The sequence below is a fragment of the Falco punctatus genome, assembly GCF_963210335.1.
Source record: "Falco punctatus genome assembly, chromosome: 1".
In the NCBI taxonomy this organism is placed as follows: Eukaryota; Metazoa; Chordata; class Aves; order Falconiformes; family Falconidae; genus Falco; species Falco punctatus.
Window position 1 is genome coordinate 71364247 of NC_137580.1, and position 27605 is coordinate 71391851.

Genomic DNA, 27605 nt, shown 5'->3' on the forward strand with positions numbered 1-27605 from the left:
ACAACAGTTTCTGTTCCAGAGGCTTTGCTTTATGGGAATTTATTGTGATTGTAACTCAATGCAAACTACAAGCAATGTGGTTTGAGAAACAAGTTTGGCAAGTTTATGATGATCAGTAATTGAAAAACTTTTTCAAATGGTTTTATGCTGCACATTATATCCTAAGTAGAGATGGCTGTTGCTCTGGGTGGTGTCTCTACTACTGTGCTTCTTAACTCAGCGAGTAACCACCCTCCAAGCAATTTCACAACAGGGAGGTTAACTTAAAATATCTTAGAAATGATGCATTTTCAGAAAGGCATTAATGTGTAGAAACTTAGCATTAATAGCAAAGGTTTTTGAAAAAAGTGTCAGTTTGCAGATGATTTTGTCTCTGGGGTTTTGAGTGTGAACTTTTTTCTTTTTACCTTGTAAGTAGGCAACTCACTGGCAAGTGGAATTATTTTAGCCCTTTACGTTACAGTAATGTAAAGCACTGTAAGTGTCTATTTTGTATCTGAGTTCTTAAGATGTAACACTGAAACAGTTTGGGTGCACTGGATGTACAGCTATTCCCACTGCCCCCCCAAGCCACAACGCTATTGATAGTACCATAAACATTTTACATACAGTCAGTTTGGATGATGAAACCCTACCTGGTTACTCTGCTGTTAGATATTGGAGAGCGCTAACCAGGGGATGCTGGAGGTTGGAGAGTTTGTAAAACTTCTTCCACACCTCCTGCCTTCCTTTTTACTCACTGTTGGAGTGGTGAAACGCAAAAGAATTACAAGCTTGTTTGGATCTGGGAAGAAAGAAACAATTGATGGAGATTTGCCAGAGATTATCTCTTAATAGATAGACTTCCTAATAGCAGATTGATCTGTTAGTTGGTCCCTTCCATGCTGCCCAGTGCCATAAAAGAAAGGGTTTCTTGGGTCCAAGTGTCCCAATGCTGATCCCAGACCGATTTAGCTGGGCTGATGCCTGGGGATTGCCATGAAAGAAACACACCTCCACAACTTGGAGGTGGTTGGGAAGAGGATAAAAGAGCCACTTTTATCTTTGCCACCACCTCTGCGTTTGGCACAGCAAAACTTGCTGGACTGCAGTAGGAAAAGTGAGGTGAGCACTGGGTGATCTTATGCCACCTGGGCCAGTAACAGAAGCTATAGTGGTTTGAGTTGGTCAGTGTTGGATGGAAAGCAATGCAGGTAGCCTGAGCGTGCCTTGCTCACCCACCTGCTGCAGGATCAGTGCCCAGACAGCTCCTATACCATCTTTGGGTTATGCACTTGTAATTTCCTTTTGTTCCTGCAGAACAAAACCAGGCTGAGTGCTCTTGCCACGCACACTGTCTCCTTTCCTCTTGATTGAGTGGAATGCTACTGTTAACAATACTTAATGATGTTTGTGGCTACACAAAGTAAGTGCTGTGTAATTCTCGGACCTGAAGCTGGTGGCTCATGAAGATAATTTTCCACAGTGCTGGTTAGCATGTCTGTATAAGATGCATTTTGTAACCCTTTGCCTGAAAGGTCTGGTGTTGGAATCAAGTTACTGTTGTTTCTTCTCATTTACATAATTGTAGTGCATTGCATTGCACATTCTTGTTTAAAGGCTTGTAGTCAATCTATAGTGCCTAATCAACAGTTTATTCAATTTTTAATTAAAGTTACTTTATACCTGGCCGGTTTTTTTAATTACTAGTCATCACGTTAAAAAATGGTCATTCTGCAATTTTTTAAAAATTAAATCTGATTACTTTGGTTGTACAACTTCTGAGGTTATTGTTCCTTCTGTAAACACTTGGGGACAACCCACTTCAGCTGATTGCAACTGTCCTAGTGACTGTGACAAATTGTATTAACTCTCCTGCACTTATGGGGGGGGGGGGGAATGAAATATAAATGTAGACTTGATGCAAACATCTGGCTTTATTTGATAAAAATGGTTTGAACTTCTACTTGTCAGCAGCACTCTTAGCTCAGTGTTTTGATGCATAGTCTGTCTCTGGGGGCTCTTGAGTTTAAATCCACATGCAGGTATGGGTAAAGGATTCTATTTAATATTTTATATTGTATGTGATCTTACTTTTAGAAAGTTCAGCCAGCTCTTCCATGCAGTTCCTCAGTTCAACTGCTAATTTTGTTTTGGCTTTTTTTTTTTGTTGTTGGGTGGTTGTTGTTTTTTAATACGGGTATCCCAAAATAGCAAGGCATGTATAAACATCCAGCACAATTTGTGACTACTAAAACCTAGGTTTTCTTTGGAAAGAGGAGGCATATATTGTACTAAATCTTGGTCCTGTGCCATCCCGCACCAGTGGGCTGAATGATGGCATTTCTGTGTGATAGTTCTTGTACCACCACTCAAACAGCAGTCTTCAAACTTTTGCTGACTTGCTGGCAAGAATATAGAGTAAGTAAGGTGCTAAATATGTTATCCCCTCCTCCTTCCTCTAATAATCCTGGAAACCCTTTGGCCCACATCTGCAATTTTTATTGGGAGGAAAAAGAATATATATCTTTGACTAGGAGCACTGTTGGGAGTTCTTACTAGTAACACTTTGCCCAAAGGGATGGAGTAGGAACCTTCCACAGAGGATCTTCGTTTATAGACAGGAACTCTTTGAGCAGTTAAAGTATTGAGTCGTCCTCTTCCAGAACTTGAGAGAAAGAAGGGGGGAAAAGAGGAAAAAAAAAAAGCTAAGAATAACTGAAACATCCTTAATACTTCAGACCATAACTCTGTTGCCAAATGAAAGCTGCAGCAAAGCAGCAGGCAGAGCTATGTGTAATGAGTCTATGTCCTTGAGGTATTAGTTGAACATGGGAGGAAGTGGCCTGGCTTTCAAAAGAAACCGCAAGCAGAGCACTACTTGATATTTGGCTCTGACATATTCCCAATGATATGAATAGACTTCTTATGTTGCAGCACGTAAGCAGGATGAGAATGTGAGTCTACTACAGCAGTTGGTGAAAACAACATATGTTTAATTTTATGAAGACTTAAAGACAGATGGTGACCCATCGGATAATTATATAACACCAAAATTCTCTTAACAAATCTTTTTATAATAGCTGTGATAATTACTCATAAGTAGACAGTCATTTAAGTCTCTTTCTGTTTCATAAATAGACAGGGATCTAGTTTAACCTTACATAAACTCTTGAGTGAATTTGTTCTTTAGTCTAGGTTATTCTTTTTCACTTGCCTTGTCATCTCTAGTCTTCCATAGTTCTTGTCAAAAGGCCCAACTGATGGGCACTTCTGTCCAATCAAGTGAAATAAAGCTGAAAATGTCACCTCTATCTTACATCTGCCTCTTTCAGGGTTATTTTCTTAGCTTCCATGGACTCCCTGTGTTTTACTCCTCCCAATCTCTGTCCAAAGGGATTAACATTCCCCTAAGAAATTAGTTACTGCACATTGCCCTGTAGTCTGCCTTGGGGGAATGCAGTACAGAATTAAGATATGTTTTCTGGGAACTGCTGGCTTTCATCCAATATTTTATCCACATTTCTACAACTGTCATCTTGGCTGTTTTTTGCATGACTCTTGAGTGGACTGGGAAGTTCTGAGGATTGCTGGAAGAGAGTTTTTAGGACTGGGAATGTGCTGGACAACTACTTACAAGGCATCAGCATAGCAGCCTTTGAACTGCCAGTGGCCTCGATTGAGCTGGCATCAAGATGAACTGCCTGCTAGCAAGGACAGTTGCCTTTTGTTGAGGATTTTCAGCGATGTATTTAACAATCAATGTCCTTTCTTCTCTCTCTCTAAGACTTTAACTATCCAGTAGCTCATAACCCATCTGCTTTCTGTGTCCAAAAGGCAATTTGCCACATACAAGCCACAGGTTACTCCTTGACTGGCATCATTTCAGGGGGAAGGAACAGAAAGATGCTTTTTTTCCAGCTTGTTACTTGTATAGTGTTCATGCTGATTTCTGCTTTTTCTAGTGAAGGTAATATGCAGGGCAGGGATTCAGATGGAGGTGAGGTTAAGTAGGCTGGCCAAGATAAAGGAGATGTTTAAGTGGGGAGGGACAGAATTCTGCGAACACAATATTTTAAGTGATGCTAACCAAAAATAGAAGCATATATTGAGCACTGGCCAACTGGCCTGCAAAGTGTGTTGCTTATTTAAAGGTTTCTCTGTGTAAAGCTGTATCCCTGCTTTCCCCAAAGGAACCATTGATAGCTTCCTTGCTAGTCATGGACCTATACCAATCAAAACAGATTAGAGTTTGAAGAAGTAATTATAGGAAATAGAGCAGCAAAAGTACTTCAGTAAATGCCACTACAGTTTCTTAGCTGGAGAAATACTAATATTGAGTTCCTTTGGGACACCACACTTTATTCTCAGTGGTAGATGAGTCAGTCTAGCCCTTGACAATTTTACTTGAGTAAATAGCAAGGAAGTTCCTCATAGCAAGAGCAGCTCTGGACTGTAAAGTAGTACAGGGAGCTTTTGTTAGCCCACGTCATTACTTTTGGAAAATGCATGTCTCTCATGTGACCCATGTGCAGAGTAACTTTCTTTCATGTTGTTTTACAACAGCCTGAGCCCTAAACAAATCCTCTCCAGCAGTCAGCTGGCAGTTGATCAAAGGCTTCTGCTTGCTGGCGTTGTATCTGTCCAGGCAAGGATCCTAGAGACTGTGCATCCATCTGTGAAAGCATAGATGGGGAAAGTATTCCGGGATTTGGAGGGAGTAGGGGGAAGAGGCTCTTTCGTAACCTTTGTAGGTTACCAAATTAAACCATTTCAATGATAATAGATAAAGGAAAAATTCCCTTTCTAAGGTCAACCAGCTTACTGAGAATCTATTAAGAAATGCCAGTTTGTTAAAGCTTACCAGGCAAGTGCCCGATTCTTACTTTTTTATTTATTTTTTAGGGGAAAACATTTCCCTATATTCCTTGTTGTTCCAATATGGAAGTGTTTGGTTGGCTGATAATGTGGTTAATTCCCTTGTTCTGTCTGCTGAAGAGATTCAAATCAGATTCAGCCCCTGGCTCAGACAAATTGAGAACTTAAACAGAATGGGATCTCTAGCATTTTAAGCAAGTTTCCAAGCAAATAGACTCTTGATTATTTTGTGATGATAACTTTCATGATTATTCACCAAAGAAATCTGGTGATCTCTTGATCTGGATGGGAAATCTTTTGGTAAGTTGCTAGGGTCCTTGCAGGATAGTAAAATGTCTTATTTTCCATGTCTAGTGTGTTTTTTGTTTTAAAACTTTAAAATGCTCTTTCATGTTATCCATTTGAATTTTTGGCTTATTTTCAAACAGCCTTTCTCTGACAATGTATATAACCTGAGTGTTAAGGGTAGAATCATTCTGAATCAGCAATGTCAGCTACTCATAAGACAGTAGCAGGGTGCTGTCTTTGCTCACCTGTATAAGACAGTATAGCTGCTTTCAATGCAGTTGACCAGTGGATTACCCTTGAAGCCATCCAAATGCTAGTTGGCATGGAGTTCCTTTTTTGTTTCAGAGCTCCTGGCCATAAAATTGCAGTTTCTGGTGAGGGTCTCAGCTTCTCTGTTCATCAACTCCCTGACTTTCCTCGCCCCCAGTACCCAGTGTGGTTTGTTGTCTTGTTTGTCTTTATTTGTGTCTGCTAAAAACAATGTGACCAGTAGCGGGTTTAATATACATATTCAAGAATTAAAAACTATTCTGTGGAAAGGCTGTGAGATCTTAGTCTTGGGCCTAAATTATTTTGTATGCCGTTTTTTCCAGGTTTTCTGGTTGTTTTTTTTTTTCTTCTTCTCCAATTTGTTGTTAGGACTGATGGGTTTTTGTTGAACATCTGTTCAGTGATATTCCAAAATGATAAAAATCAATATTTCTAGACCAATGGTATAAATAGCTACATTCCCTTTATAATGGAGTGCTGCTCCTGATTGTTTTTCCATGTCCTACTTCATTTCAGCCTGTTAAAATGACTCCAGTGTTCTCAGTCCTGTCCTTCTTTTATATGGATATCTGGCTGATACTTGGACAAATGAGTACACAAATCTTGCGTTAAAATCTCATAGTCCTTTTTTTGGTGTGCATTTTACATGAAACCTATTTAGGAATAAGATGTATTTTGTTCTCTATTTGATCAGTTGCCCATTCTTGCTTAAGTACTGTTTGTATATAAAAGGCACCTAGTTTATATTTGTGAGACTACATAAATAAACACTTCTTGACTTGTTTGCTAGTTTGGAGGAGTGAATTAGCTCCCTTTCCAATCTGGGGACAAAAGTAGGATTGTCACATTTCTTGCAGAGATCATTTGCAGCATGGTAAAAATTAAGTCTTTTATAGTGAGGAAAAAATATGCAACCTTCAACAATAATACTGAGAGTGTTGATGTGTAAAGGATTATTATCCTTAGTGTATACTGCTAAATTTGGGCTCTTACTTGAGTCTCTTCAGTTTGCACTGTTTTTTCTTGCTCACAAAACCTTTTTCATAAATTCAAGTTTTTCTTGCCACAATAAAAAAACCTTTCAGCTCAAAAGCAAAGAATGCATATTCATTGAAGGTGTGGGAGATGGGGTGAGAAATGGCAAAATAATCACGACGACAGCTTGAAGTTGGTCTATAGTAGCTTCAGTTAAAAATTATTTTTACAAGGGTTTTTTGCAGTGTTTACCTTTCTAGAATTTTTAACTCTATCATGTAACTTGTCATTTGGATCTCAGAAAGATGCAAAAATTATTTTGAAGCTATATCAACTTCTTTTGCTCTTTTGTTGATACTTGATAAAACTGCTAGTAGTTTGATTTGACTGAGGTCTTTAAAGAAAGGTATTTGAGAGGTCAGGAACAAATCACACTGTGCAGGAGGACTGATTTTCAGGGGAAGGGAGTTTAGCTAAGCAAGGAGTTTTAATGATCTCAAATGTAAAAAAGGAACGTAGAAGAAATAGAAGCAAGGACAGGCAAGACAGAAGATGCATAGAAGCATCCTTTGGGCACTTGGGTGATATCAAGAAGGTCAGAGTCTAGTGTAAGACTAGCTAGGGACATAAAGGTTAACAAGAAGGGCCTTTACAAGTATGCCAGTAGTAAAAAAAGTTCAGGGGAAACATGGGTGTGTTGTTGAATAGGGAGGCAAGTTAGTAATGAGTTATACAGGGAAGGCTCAAGTACTGTCTATGGTTTCGGCCTCAGGAAAGCAATAGGACTCATCAGAGCAGCTGAAGTGCTTTACTGTGCTCTTATTAGAAAGCTTTACTTGATAACATGTCTGAGTCCTCCTTGATGAAATATGAACCTATTGCTGTTTGCGTTGTGAACACAGACTAGAGGTTATTCCTTTTTCTTTATGCAATGGTTAAAGGCTATTAACAGTTTGCTGCCCTTTGTGTTTGTAAATAGAGATCCAAAGACTGTTCATTCTTTTTAGGCCAGCAATCATTTCTTTGCTTTCTTAGATACTCTAAACGATACATGTCTTTGTAGAAGTTAAATGCCTAAAACTAGATTTAACAACCAGCTGAGCCTTACAGGGATTAAATACAGTGAAAGGATTACTCTTTGTATTTTGCAGGCTATATTGTTTAATTTTAAAGCTCCTGTATGATGCTTGTGGTTTTTGTGTAGTAGCTTTTTATTGTTGACTCATTCAACTTAGAATTTACCACAGGTCTTTAAAATACTTACTATTTTTAATCTTTAATTTTCTTAATTATGCCTGCTCAGTAAGGAAGTAGTGTGTGACTCTGGATTTGTGTTATCGTGGCTGGAATTGCAGCAGTGCTTCGCTGTTGCTGTCCTGGAGTGAGGAAAACTATGGGGAAGTAGGGGATCCTCCTGAGAAATGTTTAAGTGTTCTATGTGTGTATATCTGGGACCTTGAAGTCTGGGCAGAGTTTACTTGTATTAAGAGTCTTAACAAGTGTTGGCCATTTGAGTAATCCTCTATTAGATCCTTTTCTGTGAGGAGTTGCTACGTGCTCAGTTGTTCTCTGCACTGCAGTTAAGCATTTGACTGTCAGCTCCGAGCAGCTCCTTGTACGTTATCTTCAATGAATGGATGATTTCATTCTGTCCAGATCTCTGTAAAAATAAACTGAAAGTCTCATTCTAATTACTATGGGAAAAATTAATAAATGTGCTGTTTTCATTTATCCTGGTTGTAAATAAAAATATTGAACAATAATAGACATAGGAAAAGCACCTGGAAACTTGTCATGTCTGTTCTTTTTGGCAGTGAGGTACTGGTAATTACTTGCTAAATTAGCTTTTTCTCCTCATTCCCACTGTTGTCCTAGTAGATTCGCTGAAACTGCTTTCCCCAAACTTGATTATAAGTGTCTTAATTCCAATTCCTGCAAAATGTTAGTTAGTCTTGTTGGAGGTAATGGGGTCCAAAACAGGTACAAGAGAATTCGTGGGAGGATATTGCTGTAAGAATAGGATTTTTACTTTGTATGTTGACGTTAATCAAAGTAGTTACCAACTGCACATTCAACAGCTGCAGTGTCTGTGTCCTCAGGGAAACTTTTTTTTGATCAAAATGCAGTGGGTGTCTTCTAGGAACACCTAAAGTGCACAATGAAGTGCAGTCTTGGGGTATGAAAAAATAAGAAGAATCTTCCTAACATCTTCCAGGGTTTATTTCATAAAGAATACAAAGACAGCTGTCAGATTTACTTTTTTTTTTTCTAGTTACATTTTTTGATCTCTGAAAGGAGGGAAAGAAGCTACTCATTATTTGCTTCAGAGCCATTATTGATTTTGGAAATATAATAAATAATCTCAGTTGAAAAAGCAACAGAGTAACCATTAAGTAAAGCAAGACTTGACGGAGGTTTGCCTTGGTACATGGCAAACATGATAGAGCTTGGGCATCAGGAGCCGATGTTTTGATTCTGATCTTCTCTGTAAGCAGGAAAACAGCAGCAGCAACTTCAAATCCCTTTCTTTTTTTCCTACTGATTACCAAAAATGCTTTAAAGGACTGTAAAGAAAAAAACTAAGAATATTTACAGAGACACTACCTTTTGAAGTTTTTAAGTTTTTCAAAATCAATTGTCATTTCATGTATCTGATATGCTTCAAAATACCCTGACAATTTTGATGCAAAATTTACTGTGATGTCTTGTGATTGCTGACAACCCATGGGAAGCATTAGAAATGTTGGAATGAGCGGAGTCAGTGTTTTAGAAGAAAAAGTGAAACTTAAAAAAATCCTTCTGTTTGTAAGTGTAACTTATATTTTTTCTTAATAAATAAGACAAAAACCCTACCCAAACAAAAAACCCCACAGCACTCCACATAAAGAGACCTAGAACATACTGATTTGTGAAATTATCCTTTAAAAATGGTAACTATTTAAAAACAGTAACCATTGGGACTGCACAGAAAATATTCAGTTAAAATTATATGAAATTGGTAGTAGCTGCTTAATGTTGATAATTCATATGGAAAACTCTAGATCCGTTTTGCAGTCTTCATTGCTAATAACATTGTCAGAGAACATTAAAGAATGAACATTTGTCACTGAACAGTAAATTTGTAGGATATCATGTTGCAGAGCATGGAATGGTCATTAAACCATTCTTGGTTTGTTTCTCTGGAGGAACCAATTAAAGCTAGTTGCTGTGTAAAGACAGGTTGGAACAAGTTTCTGTTCTTGTTTGTTGCAGTTTCTGTTTATTTGTATTCATGGCATCAGATCATTAAAAAAAAATAATCTGCAGTGGAGAATAAATGGAATAAAACTGCTGTCCCAGGACAGGGATTTTGTTCCAAGCCTCAGTTCATATTGGAATTTCTCCTCTTCTGAGAACTAGGTGGACATGCAAAACAGGTGAGGAAGTCTGGAACAGGGAGGGTAATGGGTAGCTAATACTGCCACAGAGAGAAATGTTAACAGGAGCTTCTGCACAATTTTGGGGTGGTTCTTGTTTTCACGTTGCTGCTAGTATCTTTTCATTGACTTGTCTGGATTCCATCTGTAATCTCAGCTCGTACCAGCCTGGAGTTCCCCAATTTTTATTTGTGAGGTCTGAGGGTGGCAGAAATATCACAAGGGGTAGTGGCTGGTCTAGTCAGCACTTCAGATTACTCGAGCAAGGGCAGGGACATGCAGTTTTAAGCAAACAAGCTTAGTGTCCTTGCTTTCTTAGGATCCTCTGTGGCATTATTAGACTTAATTGTGTTGATCCCAAATGCACTTTAATTAGGACAGACAAGGAGAAAAGGAACTAGATGGTATGAGTCACATGAATCCCCTCTGTTCTGCTTTTTATGTTCTTTGCCTTATTTTTCTTTTCTCCATCCTTTGACTCTCAGGCTTTTATTAAGAAAAAACCCCCATGTCTGGCTTTGTCAGACAAGGTAATTGCATCTTTTAAAGTATAGCTGTCTTGCTGTGACTAAATGTATCAAAACAGCCTTTAATGTCCTGATGCTGATGAAAGTTTGTCATCTGTGAATGGTTGATAAAGCTGCTGTTAGGTTTATTTTCTAGTGACATGTAAGACAGGCTACTAGAAACGGTGGGCCTCTGCATTTCTCTTGCATCTCCTATAGGTATTTTCTATCACATGGCCACAGTGTCACTCCATTACAACTGCATTTATATCCCTTCTCCCTCCTTCAGTATTATCTCTTAAACTTATTAAAATCTACCAAATGGTGGATTTGTAACCCATTGTAATAGTGTATGGCTAAAACCGAATGAGTGTTAGCAGTATTGGTCAAATGAAACCTTTGCTAAATGCTTTTTCATAAGCTGTTTTCTCGTATGTGGAGTATGTTAAAGTGGAAGTGGACCAGCAATAGTCTGTCATAAAACCCCGAATGCAGTCTTGTTTAATTAAACAATAAGAAACCAGTGTTTCATCAACACTTTTAGCCTTGCTGAGCCTGAGAAACTATTCTTTTCTTTGCCTATACAATACAGATTGTATTGTCTTGGACCATCAGACAGGCCTTTTCCTGAAGAATTCGGTGTATTTAGGCAAGACAAAAGATGGTAGGAAAAACTGAGGCGCAGAAGGGATGTGACCTGGGTGGGGTCTTGTTGCAGGTCAGTGACAAAGCCATGGTGAGAACTCCGGTGTCATAGCTGTTGTCTCATTGCTGGATCAGACAGCACTTGGGCTGCTACTTCCCAGGCGCTCTTTCATAATCGACTTGTGACGTGTGTACTGAAGGTCAGTGCTGCTTGTCAACTTCGTGGTGGCGATGCTGTCATCTCTATACTTTCAGTTCATCATCTAATATATAGTTTCAGGTCTTTTGGTCTTGTTTCTGAACTTCATAAATTTCAAGGCTAATCTGGAATGAGGAAACATTAATGTGTAGAAGTATTTTACACGGGATTGTAATAAGCGGGTCATTAAGCTGTCATGGTCTGTTGTGTCTGTGGGACTTGAGACACCTTTAATCAGCAGATTATTGACACTGGGGCAAAAATTCTACTATGTAAATAAAAGGTCATGGCCTTAGAAAATGCTAATAAAAGTTCCTGATTCAGGTTACTACTGCTAAAAAAGAAAAAAGTTTATATATGTTTTTGCAGTTGTTTTTATTGTAAGGTCAGTGAAAGGTGAAGAAAACAGAACCTTGTAATTCAGGCCCAAGGCTTTTTGTCAGCAACTGTAGCATTGCACTGCTGCCACTAATTCAATTTTGCTAAGTATGCAACAGTTTCCATATGTTGTAATCCTCTTTTTGTTGCTTTCATCTTCCAAAGTTGTTTCAAGTTTCTCTGACATAATGAGGATTTAAACAGTGTGAGTGTAGTTTTAAGCATTTGTTTGTTTAATGGTAGTGAACTCTTACACTTCATGTATAGCATAAGCGTGGTACAGAAATTGCAGTTCAACTGCATGCATCTTTGCACATGTAAAACTGAGTAGTCCTAAAAAAACAGAGAATCCTTATGTATACATCAAAACAAAATGCATTTTGCTCATTGGCCCCTCTCCCAATTAAAGGTGTGAGAGCATCTAAATTGGAGAAACTTCAGAGCCCTTCTTTAAAAACAGCCATTCCTCTGCAAGCTCGGTGCTTTGTGACCAAGGTATGTCATGATTCGCAACCCAGAACTGGAAGGAGCTCCTGGATTGTTTGTGAAGTGTAGTATCGTTGCTATACTATAGCTTCCCTGGAATTTCAGCAGCATCTCTTGTCCTTACATGGTTGCAGTTTTCTGTGTTTCATACTACAGTGAAAATTAAAACAAATGTTTGGAAACAACAACTCCCAAAAAGAAGAAGCTACAGCCTTGGTCCTAGATGTCTGTAGCTGACCATAAAGATAAAACAAACCCAACAGAACTGATAATGCTTTTTTGTGTTAAATAAATTCCTTACTTAGGATTTACAGAAGAAGAAATCAGGAATAGCTGGAAGTTTCTTTTTTCTCATGTTGTTTAAACTTGTTGCAAATGCTGAGTTGCCTGTACTACTCTTATTTTGAAGTGAAATATGTTTACAATTTATTGGCCTAGTCCTCGGCTGTATTTGGTAGATAAATTTTTAATAATGGAGAGGACTGCAAATGAATACCGATAGATAATGCTGTAGAATATTGCATAAAGCATTCTAAATGTTAAATGGAATATGGGAATACAAAATAGGCTTATTTTTAGTTCTGTTCTTCATTCAGCCAAACATAAATTGATTAGATACTTCATTCGTTGTCTTATAGTGGTTTTGTTTTTCACATAAGTTTTACAAGAACCTTAGCTGTAACTTATAAGAGGACTTGTCAGTTATTAATTTCAGTGATAGAATAAAGCAATGATATGTAATGACATAATATATTGTGTTAGGCATTACGCTGTAACTGTTCAGGAGAAATACGCTTGTTAGGTGTTTTTCTGTGACTTGTAAAATACAGTAAAAGATCTGATCACTGTGTGCCCTGCCCTGCTCCCCTGGCACCAATCTGTTGCTCGTAATCCCTCTTTGTGGAGAATCTATAGGATGAAAAAAATCAGACTACACAATTTCACTGAAGTGTGTCCTGTTTTTTGTAATTTGATGTAAGGATGTGCTCTACTCACTCAGTAATAATTCAGTGAAGAATTCCCCTTGCTAATTGAAAAAACACTTTTTGATTCTTATTAGTTATTGTCCAAGTTGCAGTCTTCCTTTTGTGGAATGGAATCGAGCACTTGCTTGGATGTGTCAATGGAAATGAGTTTATCTGCTGCGTGACACACACCTTATTCAAGGAGTAGTCGCTGAAAAGTAGATTGGGGTTAACTTGCATAACAACATTGGTGATTTTACAAGTTATGATAGGCTGGTACGTTAACTTTCACTACGAAATGAGGAGTCTTGCTAACGAGAACTTACCTGGGTGCTTACCATGGCAGCTTACCATGCCACGTGTTGTATGTGCTAAAAATGGCAGTAGTTTAGTGTAATTCCAAGGGGACAACTTCTGATGGGCAATTTTCAAGGTCACTGAGCACATGAAGAAAACCCCAATTTGAATTCAACTACAATGTAAATATTAGGAAGCACTGTGAGCTACATGCTCTAAAAAAAAGCAAGGAAAAAAGGAGAGGTAGAAGGGTCTGAGGTCCAGGAAGTATTTTTTTTATTAGTGTCTGATTATATTTTGAATTTTAGAGCCAGAGAAATATTCTGATCAATATGAAAATTCTTATTCCTAAAAAAAACCATACCAAAGTTCTGATTTTGCATTTACTAATATTTCATTAACTTAGAAGGCTGTGTATCAGGGAAGAGAAATTTTGTACAAATTCTAAGTGCATGCATGTGGTCAGTATACATATATAGGTGTAATGATTTTATCCTCTGTATTATTGCCTTTCTTGTATATATCTGGAGTAATGGGATGTCTGGATTACTCGGAAAGCCCTTGGTGACAGGATTTGGAAGAGTGAATGAAGTAGAAAGTATATGTCAGGGCTTAAGCTGAGCTCTTAATTGTATTGCTTCTGTCAGTTGAGATGGACCCACAGAGCAGCTGTCCTCTTACTTTGGTGCAAACTGCCAGTGTTTTCAACCCTGTCTTATGGAAAGGCTGCATAGCAATACAGTGAAGTAGCAAAAAAGACCCTTTCTCTTTGTTTGCTCCAGTGTATAGGATATGCTGTCGGGGAGCTTAGGTCTTTGGTTTTGCTCCTGCAGTTATTGCTGATTCGTATGGCAGAAGTAGGAAGAGCACCAGGGTGTCTAAGTATGTGTTACATTGATCAGTGAAGCTGTTGAGAAAGAAATTGATGTATTTAATAAGCATATGTAAGTATTTTCTTTTGAATCAAAACTGGATCAAATTATTGCATATTTACTGGGAGCCAAGAACTGAGGGAATCCTTGAACTATGAAAAAAAGGGAATCTGTGTACATGTTACATCCTTTTTTCTCCAGGAAAATTGTGATCTGGTGCCTTAATTTTGCAAGGGGGATAACCATTTTAAATAAGTAAACTGGACTGATTAACTCCATGAGAAAATACAAAAATACAGGTAGGTATTCTCAGATGGAGAGGTGAAACAATTTCAGCTGCAAAACGGATTGCTGATGTTTTAAGGTGACAAAGCAGAGAAGGGTAGGTAGGGCTGGTAGATATTCTCATTAAAATTTGCCTTTCTAAAATAATAACTATTTTTGAAGAGGAGATGCAGCAGGTGGCTTCAAATACATTTGTACTATTTTTAGCCTACTGATTCTGTGATGCAAACGGATGGCATCTGAATTAAGGAACACTTAACCATTTACCATTATGTTTGTGGGGTTTTTTTTCCACTTCTCAGTTTAACTACATATATGGTAATCAATTAGTTCTTTTAAGTCGGGTACTATGGACGTTAGCAATAAATTTGGGGAGAACCTCCAAAAGCTTCGAGTAGTTTCAGCTACTGTTAAAGTCATAAGGGAAATCTGAAAGAATTGCGCCGCAGTTTAGTATGTCTATTTAGATTGCTGTGCATCCTTTGCCTGGAGAACTAATGATTCCTAATTTTTTCCAACATTAAAAAAAATATTTTTTGAACATTATTTCAGTTCTATTTTATACCTTTATATTGATAATAGATGCAGTTTTTTATGGGGACAGTCAGTCGGCTCAGCCAGCAGCCAAAACCAATCTCTCTTAGTCACTGGAAACATTGTGGAGTGTGGGCTTTCTCCTTCTGCTACTTCTTTCACAACTCCAGCCTCCACACGGCCTCACGGCTGATCAGAAGCTCTTTGTTTGTGCATATATGTGATTACGTTGATTGAGAGTGCAGGGGCTCATTTTACAAAATTGGGCTTGTAAGTTCCTGTAGCACATCCTCAGACATCTGTGTCTTGTCAGGAGTTGTGTAGGAGAACCAAGAGTAGGAGCACTGAACAAGTCTGTGATAGACTATACTGACAATGTAGAAAGCTATGGGATAGATTTGTTGTCCTGCATTGTTACATAAACATAATATATATTGACTGTTATGGCAGGGCAGGGAAGCAACCCCTTTCCTTAATTTGGGGCGTATCACTTCAACATATGTTTTTTCCTTCTGCTCTGCCTGAGGCGAGAGCTGGTAGTGCTAATTACTGTATGAACTGAAGGAGAGACGAAAAGCGATCGGTGATGTCTCTGTCTTCATGCACACTGTTCCCCTTTCTCTCTCTCTCTCTCTCTCCCTCTCCCTCCCTAATGCCCTGAGGGTGGCTGCTGTAGAGTATAATTACTTGATTTGGTGCATCAGAGAGAGGATCTGATGTGCTGCTCTGCACTTGTTTGTTCCCTGCCCGTTTGGCAGTGACAGGAACCAAGCAGAGGTCATGTGAGTGCAGCCAGAGGAGCACGGCAGTGCTGGGAATGTGGTCGCATTACACTGGGCTCTTTTCATGCCTTCTGTGTGAATAGGGGTCAGCACCGTACCAAATCTCATGGAATTAATTTGTGATTTTTATGGAGATGTATCTAAATGGCACACAGTGAGGAACTCCACCTGAATCTGGAAAGCCAGTGTGTCCTTTCAGGGCAGGTGGGAAGGGCTGACCTACAGATGGTTGAACGAAGTTTTGGATGAAAGAGTATTGGTGAGAGTGACTTTGGGGCAAAGCAGTTACGGGCCTGATTCTAGAAAAATCCTGTACCTGCTGTTTGTATGACACAAGTTAAGTGATCTAACAGGGAAACCTAAGTTGCTGCTGAAGACATGTTCCCTAATAAAAAAAAAGGACACCCTGAAGAGTTAGGGGTGTCATCTTACGTGGTTCTGTTTGTGTTGACATTTAAGTGTATATTCACGGGATGCTTTATCTCCCTAGCACTATTTGGACTAAAGTATAGTTAATGACCTTGCAGTCTAGTTAATGAGCCTGCAGTTTTATGCTTTTGGGTCCGTGTACGAAAATCCCGAGAACCCAGTTTCGTTGCTGGGTATTGATGGGGCACAGCCGGTCTCATAGAGGAGTTGTAATGACACTGCCAGTGTTGATGTGACATTTGAAAGAACAGCCTGCAATCATTTAGGTGGCTACAGCCATACTAGTCGTGCTGGCTGGTTTAGACCTTTGTAGAGATAATGGAGTTGAGGGAAACTCATAGAAAACAATTATTTTCTTTCTGACAATGTTTTACTAAATGTCACAAAATCTTATTTTGCCTTTCTACATATTCCATCAACTCACTAGCTTGCAGACTGATGCATGCAATTCCAAGGCTGTCTTCTGTTGTGTTTCCAGTGAATAAATTTTCAGCTTATAGCAGATACTTTCTTGGTCCTTAAATATATGATGCTGTTTGGATTGTTAAATTCCATTCCATCTGTATGTCCCATATGTTCAGCCCTCCTGTTCCCGCTTGTTTGTGGTCACCTTTCTTCACTATGTGAAGGAAGGAACACAAGGTATTAGTGAAGAATCTTTGCCGATAGCTCCACAGTCATGGTGACAGTTTGTACAGCTGTCTGCTGCTGAAGACCTTTTCTCTCACTCTTCCTCTGGGTAGCCCAGTGCAGCATTAATTGCAATGTTTGTGCAGCAGGAGAGGATCAGATTTAAAGGTCTCATCCTGTGTCCTGATGCTGCAGCTCAAATGAAGAAATACCTAAAATGATGCAACTACAACTGAAGACAAATAATTCACACTCTGAAAGATTTCTTATGTTCTGGTAGTGGATGAACTACAGCACACATTAATGGGGAAATTGCCCAGACTGAATTGTTTTGAAATGGAAAAGAAGGCAAGCAGAGCATTCTGGATTTTCTTGGGCATGTTAGTAAAGATGCAAATATCTTCAGTTGTTTCAAAAAGAGGTCAGTAGATGAAATTATTGAGAAACAGGAAAAAGATGTTTGATATTGCTTTTCCTTGCTCAGTTTTTTTTTTTTTTTTTTGTGGTTTTGTTTGCATTTACTTCTAGAAGGTTTGGAAGTGGCTTCCAAATGTACCTGCTTTTAAATAAAAAATGGGGCTGAAAGCTGGAGAAGCTATGTTGAATGGTTTCCTTTCCAAATCCTTCTCTGGGAAAGTATGCCACTGCCTCTGAAGTTGTCTCCTCTCCTGTTGCCTGTGTGTTTGTTATGGTTAGTGGCTGGAAAGTGAAACTGACACTTGCCTTGAGGTAAAACTTAAGCAATGTTTTTCAGTTAAAGGAAAACCTTCAGGAATGTTTTCTCAGATCAGTTGTTTTTTCTATGTAGTGTTATGCTTGCACTTTTGAGCTGCAAAATATCTATTTTCTCTGGTAGCTTGGATTCAAATTGCAGTGCAGGCAGGGAAGTGTTGAACCCAGTTTAGCAGTTCAATGCTGCACATGTTCTCCTTTATACCTATACTTTGCTGATGTCAAATCCTGCAAATTTTACTACTTTCAGAAATTAGAAAGATATCTTGTAGTATAAAAATAGCTAATAAAGCATTGGTTAGTGTTGATATAAGTAAAAAAAAAAAGGCTTAATTTTGTGAATAATCTTGTGTAGTCTACATCAGGCACATATATGGTAACTTCTAGAGTTAGTAAGAAACAATGCACTCACTGCAAGACAAAATGCAGGGCTGAATGACAGTATTGTCTGGAACAGAATTTTTCAAAGCTCTGGTTGACAGGCCTGCTGCTGCCTCTGGAAGCTGTACTGTGAGGTACACAGAAACCATTTTGAATACATAATAAGAATTTTTAGATCTGGGCAGTTAGAGTAGTACACAGGAAGTGTTGAGCATTGACAGTGGCTAAAAACACTATTCTTTAGAGATGTTTCCCTCTATTGCAATGTTTGCAAGGTGCAAAATAATAAAGAATTTTGTTCAGTATTTACAGAATGTGTGTTTTGTAATTTGGCTTTGTGCATCTGGATTGCTGATAGTAATTTTGCATGGACATTGGAAACTGATTTTGATACCTGTTCAATTAGTGGTTTGCCTTTATTTCTTTTCCCATGTCCCTCTGAAAAACTGAGGTACGCACAGGCATACATACACACAGCTGGTATGACTTTTGAGATTACAGGTTTGTTTCTGTTGATGAGGTAGTATTGATCTCTGCATCTTTGTAAAGTGAAGAATTACCCCCCTTGCGTCCCCTTCTGTCCTCCACCCCACACACACTCGGTGCTGTGACTATTAGAAGTTGATATGTTTTATATATTAACATAGGCCATACACATATATGTATTTGCTGTTACAGAATTTATAGTTCTGAGCAAGATTTGGTCTGGGGAGAGGTGTGATAGGCTATACAATCACATCAGTGTCAGGATTTTGGATACCCAAGGCTGGATTCTGACACATTATTAAATTGCAGTGAATAATTTCCTACCTTTTTAAGCTAAAATTTTTTTATATATGTCGTACCAGTTTTTTTGTAAATGGCTTTAAACATCTTACTGTGGAGGACCTCTCAAAAAAGAACCAGCAATGAACAAGGTAAGAGGCAATAAAGCTATTGTAGAATTTGCTGGGAAAAGTTCTATGTACACTTGCAGGTTGGGTTTGTGTTCACCACTTCCTTGTTGTTCGCTTTTTTTTTTTTCTTCTTCTTGTGCTGGTTGCTGTTTGTTGTTTTGTTCGTTGTGGATTTTTTTTTATTTTATTTTGTTTGTTTGTGTGTGGTTTTTTTGTTGTTTTTTTTTTTTTTTTTTTTTTTTTTTTTTTTAACTAGGAGAGCCAGATTGAACTGTTTGGCCCAAGTTTCTCTGTAAAGCTGGTGGGTGTTCACATAGTGTGCCTATATCCAGACTGGTTCACTCTTTTTGTACCTCCCTTATCCTGCATGTGGGTTTGCTTCTCTGTGAAGCAAAGAGAATGGATCTTTGAGTATAGTCTGTTGAAACAGCCTGGGATGTGCCAGCTTATGTAGCTAGCTAGCATAGGAGATTTTGGGACCCCCTGTCCGTAAGCTACGAGCACAGCTAGAGGCTGAGACTGCTTTCCCCAAAGGAAATGCTGAGCATTCATAGTACAGTGTGATGTTGACAAGCCTACCTGTTTGTGTTTCCTGGCTCTGCACTTTTCATTCTCAGCTACTTAAATCAATTGTGTAGGCAATGTAATTTCCCATTTGTTACTAAGGTGAAAGACTAGCTCAGGTCCTTTCTGTTTGGTGTATCAAATGCCTGAATTAGATGTTACAACTTCACTGCTTGTGACTGTAAAGTAAGCATTTGAGTAGCAGTTTCATAATGAGAATTTCATGTATGCCTTGTTTTATGGTGGCGTTTCTGTGTGTTGTGTGTGTTTGTTGTTGTTTTGTTGGGTTTTTTTTTTTTTTAACTTCTGCTTTTAATGGACAGTAGCTTCAGAAAAGGAATATGAAGAAGAGATATGGTGGGGCTGCACCTAATAGCCTGAAGCTCAGGTGGGGTGGTTTGGGATGAATGAGATGTGCACAGCAGCAGGAAGAGAACAGTCATGTCCCCTGGGATAGGAAGTTGCTAGCACTAGGCAGCAAGACAGACCTGGAAAACTGACCCATTTGCAATATTGCTTCCAGACATTTTGCTTCACCCCAGCTTTTGAAGCAGTACATGCTTTCTTTTGCCTTCATACTTTTTCTTTCTTACAAGCCAGAATGAGAAGACTTACATCTTTGCATTGTCAAATTGGCTAAGAGAAATTATTCGTGTACTGATACAGGGTGTGGAATTCAGGTTCAGGGTTTTTCTCAGTTCTCTTATTTTCTTTTTGCACTTTGTTGCTGCTTGTAGCTGTATTTTAAGCCCATGCTGTTTTCATACACTGCTACAGCACCACTTTACATAATTTTTTGATAGTTTTAAAAATAGAAACAGACTTCAGGCAGAGAAGCTGCAGTGGTGGGGAGTGAGCCAGAGGTGGAATGGTACTGATGAAGAGAACAAGCCTCGATAGGAAACACAGAGGGACATGGAACACTTCATGTAGTTCAGAACTGAAGGCAGGGAAGAGGCCCATAGAGAGATGCACGCAGCAGAATTTCTCAGTCTTCCCTCATTGTCTTCTGGGCTCAGGGAGAGCAGAGAAAGAGAGGACAGTGAAACAAACACCAATAGAGTGTAAAGAAGAGTAGAAGAGAAGGGATAGGATCTATGTGAGGTGAATGTATCAAAGTGACAGTGAATGGAGATGTCTTGTTACTTAAACTCTGTAGGCTTTTTAAATGTTTCTGTGGCGTAGTGGTAGGGTATTTACCTTAAAGGTCTCTTATTTTTGTATGGAGAAAAAGCTACTGGTTTTAGGAAATCAGCTAGATCTCTCTGAAAGAAAAACTTTAAATTCCCAAAAACTTTTTTATGGAGGAATTTTACCAAGTGATCGCTATATGTAAGTTTTGTGTGCTTTAAAAAAAAATCTGCTCCAAATCTGCTCAGCAGGACCTGAGTTTAGAGAGTCTCATTGTGAACTTGGAAAGAGTTAAGTTTATTTTATTTAGGCTTGAGGGGAGTAGTTGTTCAAAAGTTGGACCAGGGGAAGTAGGGTCTAATTCATCCTTTTCCCTCTGTTTTCTAGTATATCAATTTCTGTGGACAAGAGGAGAGGGACTTCAGCCTTTAGAGACTCTTGCTCCAAGCTGATTGGCAGTGCTTAAAATTGCACCACCAGAAAGCAATAAAACAAATATATAGAGCAACAGTAACAGAAAGCAGATGTCTTGCTTTTGTAATCAAAGAACTGGAGAAAGCAGTGAGAAAATAATGGCAACAGACTGCATTGGTGGTGGTGGGAAGTATATATGCCTTGCTTACTTGTCAGACAAAATGGAAACCCCCATACTGGTGAAAATGAAAGATACATTACCAGCCACAGTACTTTGCTTTGGAATTGGGTCATATGTGCTTAATTTTTCATTAGAAGGCATCACACTAAGAGTCCTGCAAGACGGAGCAGACAGCTTTTCTCATTGTGTTCTGGGGCCTGTTTTTCTACTTTGAAGGATTCTATAAAATCATTTGTGTCTCTGATTCAGCTGAGCAAAATGTATGGAAATGGTTCTTTTTTCTTCCACATGTGTGCATTTTGTATTGGGAGGGAAAAGGTATTACTGAGATGATTGTGTGTGAAATATAGCTTAATGGTTTTTAAAAGCTGCATGTAAAATGGAAATAGATTTGATGTCTTTTAGTCTATATCTGAATGTTGCTGTGAACTAAAATGGTAATTAGTCACCTATGCTGCATCTTCATTCACTGACTATAAGTACATGGAGTTTTCCTGGTGGTAATGTCTTAAAGCAAACAAGAAACGGTCTTTAGGGAAATGCATTCTTTGTAAACATTGGCATAAATACGTAAATGTGTATGGACGCTTTGAGCAGTTTGCCTTTCTTCACCATGTATGTCTAGCCACATGAAAGTGAAATGCTCTTAACAGTTTGTGTTGAGAAAGGGAAAGTCACTGGAACTGGGGTGAATAGAAGAAGGAACAGGGCAGACTTCTGGCACCTTCCTTCCCTGTGATACTGGCCCAGGAGAAAGCTGGAGACTTGAGAGGATGTCCTCTTTGTTTTGTTTGAAAGAATGCTAACTGGCATATTTAAAGCAGAGTTCACATCAGTGGTGTGAAGGGAAGAAGAAAACTGAAACTTCACTTTAATTTCTGTTTTGGTGCCCTTTCTCTGTCAGGGCTACTTAAACATGCAACAAAACCCTTTTATGCTCTCACACAGGCATCAAACTCCTTTTTGCCCTAGCTTAAAAAGCAAAAAGACTGATTTGGCATAAAATATTTGAAGAAAGCAGTGACTGTTCTGACTGGAATATCTCTGAGTGAGTTTGAGCACAGAGTCCTGCAGAGGAAGTGCTTTGGAAAAAATTGTTCATCTGGAGTTTCAAAATCAGTTGGGAACTTATCAGTGCTGGTTTTGTGTATGTACAAAGCTCAGAAGTCCTGTGTCTTCCTGATTGTATTTCAGGATGTGAAATGTTACACTTCATGTTGTCCTAGTCACTGCTGTGCTTCTCACTAAATAACAGTCCCTTGCATTCCTGTGCTATGCTGACTTGTATCATGCAGAAGGAAATCTCACTTTCTGAATAACTGACAGTATATAGCCATGGAAGAAACACCAGAGTGCCCATAGGAATCCTGACAGTCTCCTTGCTAGCACAGTGCACAGAGTTCTTGTGGCAACTCAAAGCAAGGGCAGAAGGGCAGGTGGGAGGTCTTCAAAGTGCCTAAATTGAGGGCTTAAGAAAACCCCAAAACCCAAACCAAAAGAACCCCCACAAAACTCTTGCGAGGAAGCTCTGGTTCTGAACTCTGATTTTTGACACGCTTCTCTGGTGTGTGTGTGTGTGTGTGTATTTTTCTGGTGGAGGTGAAATTTAACTGGCTGCACTATAGTTCCATCTCACACAAGTCTTTAAAGCCACACATGGATACTGGTTTATGCACATGGCACATTAACCAACCTTTTACTGCTTGGCCGTGGCTGTTGTCCTTTTAGTTGAAAACTGGTGCCAAGTTATTTAAGAATCTCAGGTGAGATGAAAAATTCAGTACGTGAAGTAAATCTGATCACTCTACAATTAAGTCACTTTCTCTCAGATTTTCTAGTATTTGTGTTAGTATTTACCCCAGCACCCTTTAAATGAAATGCTGTGCTATATGATGCTGTATCCCTAGCAACTAAAAATCATTTTCCTCCATGCAGTATAGATTGGGAATAGATATGTGCAGCTTGAAATGCTTATTGATCAATTGACTTCTGAAAACTGCCTGTGAACTTTAGAGGTAGGGCAACAGTACAAGTACTGCTACACATTCCACTCTTAAATATATATAATCCTTATAGAAGAGAAATTTGAATGCATTTAATGTTTGTGAATAGAAAACCTATGCCTGAGAAAGTACTACTATGCAAGTTTTTTTGTGAGTCTGTAATGCTCCAGAGGAATGTTATAATATTCTGCAAATTATTGTTTAAAAATGGAAAAGTATCAAGATTTTACAAGCTTTGCCCCAGATCTGGTGACCATTTATAGTCAGGCTAAATGGTATTACTAGACGTATGTGGAGAATTGAGATTATTTCTCTCAGTAGAGTGTTTTGTAGATAATGAGGCAAACTTCCATTTTTTTAATTACTCATTGGAATAATTTAATGGACGTAAATGAAATTTTCCAGAATTAACTGAGATGTGTGTGCCATCTTGCCACATTCCCACGTGCTTCAGATGTGAAGAGATGATTTTTTTTCTGGTTACAAGCAAGCAGGACAAGACTATCTTGGAGACATCTGCAGAAGGGCCTGCAAGATAAGCAGCATATGTGTCCTGTTTTACTTCTGATTCTAACAGCAAAAACAGAAGGATTTTGCTAAGCACTTCCAACTTTTTTTTTTTTTTTTACACCATGCAGAAGTTTTTCATAGTTGTCAAGAAAATCCAAAGTTAATCATGGTAAGAGGTGTAAGTCCCCTCATGAACATCTGTTTTCTGCCAGTTGGGATTACTGAGAGCATTCCTGTGTGCTTCATTCCGATAGCAGGCTGTGTTTGTGCAAGGGTGCGCTTTTCTAGGGCGTGATTGTAGGGGCTTAGGTCAGTGGTTTGCCTGGCTCAGTATCTTGTCTCGAGTAATGCAAGTAGAGTTTGTCCAAGGCAAGAGGCGTTTAAGCAACAAAGCATGCATACAGTGATTATTTTTTTTCTCCTGATTATAATCTCCCAATGGGCAACAGTGTAAAAACATCATGAGCCAGAAGCTGTATTAACCTTTCAATATCTATGGATCCTCCGTTAATGTATCTAATCTTTATTTTTCTGAATGCCATTAAGCTTTCATTTGCACAGCATCCTGTGATAAAGAGTTCGTGATTCCATCCTTAACCTTTTTCTCCTAATGGCTCTCTGCCATTGTTCCTGTGCCATCAGCTGTTCAAAAGCCAACTGGGCAAAAATTTCTGGTTTGGGATATGGAGGAGACTCAGCAGCATGTCATTTTTTGAGCCTCCTGAAAATGCTGAGAACTCAGTTGCTTGATTTTTCTTGACAGGCTTGCCAGAAGCTTGACAATCTCAGGTGTTTAGGTGCTTCAGATTAGCATAGTACAGTCTCATTACCCAGTCCCTAAATTGAGATGAGCTTGGCCTGGCCTGACACCTGTGTAGTCTGCTGTAAGTCACCTTTTGCAACCCATGAAATAATCTAACCCTTAAGTCTCAGCTTCTGGTGTAGGATCAGGACACTTAACTGGATTAAATTTGATAAAGCTAATGGATCTGACTGAGACTTGCAGCTAGTGTGTATGACTGTTAAGACACATTTGTATGCACTGATCAAATTCTTTCATTCTATTTTTCCATGCTTATTCTGTACAAAACTGTATTAAGCGCTTAACAAAACATGATGTTTTATACATATCTACAAATAACAATTTGCCGTGTCCAAATGCATCTTATGGATTTTTATAATAATGTAGCTTTTTTGCCCCCCTCGCTCCTGTTCCTTCAATCTTGATGCCTTTTGGTTATGTAAGAAAGAAGGAAAGAAGCTTGTTACTGGGGGAAAAACCCCAAACCAACCCCCAAAACCCCCTACATCTGCCTGAAAGTGATTTGGAAACTTGTACAGCTTTATTTCAAGTTTTGAATAATCACTGCAGTCAGGAGGATAACACACACTGTTGTGGCAAGCTTTACAACTACAGAAAAAGAGCAGTCTTGGTACAGGTAAGATTAACCTTTTTTGGCTCATGTGGTGTATTACAGGAGGCTGTACTGACATTCTCAAATCCATGTCCTGTACTTACTAGACAATTAAGACTGCTGAAATAACAGACTTTCTTGACCAGCGGTTCTGTTTTTCCATCTAGGAAAATTTTCCATTTATCTTGTATTAAAGTACAGCCAAGCCTGTGACAGCTCCTTTTGAAGAATACTAGCTTGTAGTATTGTTTAAATTTACAGTCATGACTCTTCAAGTCCAAAAAGGAGAGTTTCATTCCCAGCTAGTATAGATGGGCTTCTGGGTGAGCTGGTTGGGTGTAGTGTGCATGGTCCTTCGGTCAGCTGGCAGAGCACACTTGGAGGAGAAAGTCACAGAGATGCAAGGGGTGCTAGGGAACCTCAGTATATTTGCAGTGAGCATATTCCACTTGATATGGTATGCTTTACAGGTGGTCTTGTAGTATAAAACTAAAATTGCCACTTAAAAGTGCGTATAAGGAAGAAGGAATCTTGCTTTGAAGCTGTTGAAATCACTTCTGGGAAAGCTTTTTAAGCTGGTATCCCTGTGTCTTCCCACTACTTGGCAGAAAAACACTTTTGTCCTGTTTTGCAAAAGAAAAATCATTAGGGTACTTAACTGTTTACGCAAGATAAAGTGTACTGTGTGCCAAAATATATCTGTACACTGCAGTGTGGAGAAACCACAAAGAAAACCAGTTTGATGCTGGAGCAGCGTTCCATTACATGCCCTGAAGCTAAAGTGAATCTAGTTTTCTGTTTTAGACAGTGCTTGGGTTTTAAAAACTGGAGATGAAAGTTGGACAGATGGACATTTAGAAATGTGCTTGGACACCTACAATGTTTTTTAAACAATTCTGCATGATTGGTACTGTATCATGCCAAATAGGCAGTGGTGGTATTGGGAGACACAGTGCTAATTGTGCCTGTTCTGCTTGTTTCACTGATCCTTAGCGTGGGTTTTTCATGGAAACCCTGTAGTATGTGGAGGGAAACGATGTACTCCAAAGCATTCAGTGGAGTGCAGAATAGAGGGATTTAAGAAAATTATAGATGCTGTTCCCTTTTCCATCATGGGGGAAAGACGCTGTCTTTCAAGCTTGGTGCTTTTGAGTCTGTTGGAGGAGAAAAAGACTGTAACTTCCTTTTTGAAATACAGGAGCATTCAGTATCAAAAAGGTTATAAAATGTTGGCTTCAGGGATTTAAAATTTTTTTACTCTTTTAGACCAGTGTGTAATATATATTCCTCTCACCACCACCCACCACCCTCCCCAAGTCACAGGTTATATTGTATTTAAACAGCTGTGTGTCTGTGGAAAACATTGCTAAAACTGATAATATTTAGGACTTCTAATCATTTTCACTGGGAGAGAGCTGTGAGAACAGTTGTTTTGTGCAGGTGGTGGTAATATAATAATAAAATAATGTGTTGCTTGACTGTGGAGTTTGCTTTGAGTCTGACAAACTCAAAAAGAACCTTACTTGATTGATGCTGAGAAAGTGACGTTTATTGCACCTACTGTTCCTATGCGGAACGTCCCTGAATTAGTTGTGCAAATTTTAAATTCTTCCAGTTACAATGGTTAAGTTCTAAAGTAAACAGCTACATGCATATTTTAAAACTCTTGGTAAGCGCCGCCCCCCCCCCCCCCCCCCTTCCGCCCCGAAAAAATTGATTATCCAACAGAAAGGATGAGTCAATATGTATATATATATAAAAAATCCATAAATTTATAGTGCCTGCTCTGACATTATTTTTTTTTCCCCTTAGTTCCTTGGCATAGCATTTCTTGGGATTGGATTGTGGGCATGGAATGAAAAGGTAAGTTGAATCTAGCACCAAACTCTGTGGTTTTCCTCTTTCTTTTTCTTACTCTGATGAAATATTGAATAGTAACATGCCACACATTTTGTGTGTCCACACACAGTTTCTACCGAAACACAATCAAGCTTCTCTGTCAGATAAAACCTTCGCTTGGCTCACCTAGAGGAAGATCCCAGGCATCTTTCTCAAGAATGCCTTAGCAAGGAATCATGGCAGACACTTGCACATAAAATAACCATTTCAATCCATGCATGCTCAAACTGCAGTTCAGGTACTAGAACACTCTGCTACAGGTAGTATTGGCATTGTGTCTCTGCTGCATGTGTCCCCAGGAATGGAGAGGGAAGCCTACATGGATCACAGGGCAGTGTCTGAAAAATAAGCCTCCTTGGCTTTGCCTTAACATAGTTTGCTAATTGCTGTTCCTCTTTAAAAAAAAAAAACAAACAAACCAACCAAAATGACAACAACAAAAAAACCAAACAAACCCCCCCAAAACCAAAAACCCCCCAGACTAACAAAACCCCCAAAACTAAAAAAACCAAAACAAACCAACCAACCAAATAAACCACCACTCACACATGAAAATCCCTAACAAAACCCAAAACAAAATTAACCCCCAAAACCAAGCCAAATGTGAGACAGATGTGCAAATAAAACTGTCCATTGGAATGCTCTGTGTTGCAAGACTGTAAAAT

At 38.9% G+C, this 27605-nt stretch overlaps 1 protein-coding gene across 1 annotated transcript in view; it reads left to right on the forward strand.

The window, feature by feature from the left end:
- The window catches only part of TSPAN5 (tetraspanin 5), an 89266-nt gene that overhangs the window by 33276 nt on the left and 28385 nt on the right, over window positions 1-27605 (forward strand). The window contains exon 2 of the mRNA XM_080369244.1: window positions 26854-26904. Within this exon, the coding sequence (XP_080225370.1) occupies window positions 26854-26904 (51 nt within the window). The remainder of the gene's footprint in view (window positions 1-26853; window positions 26905-27605) is intronic.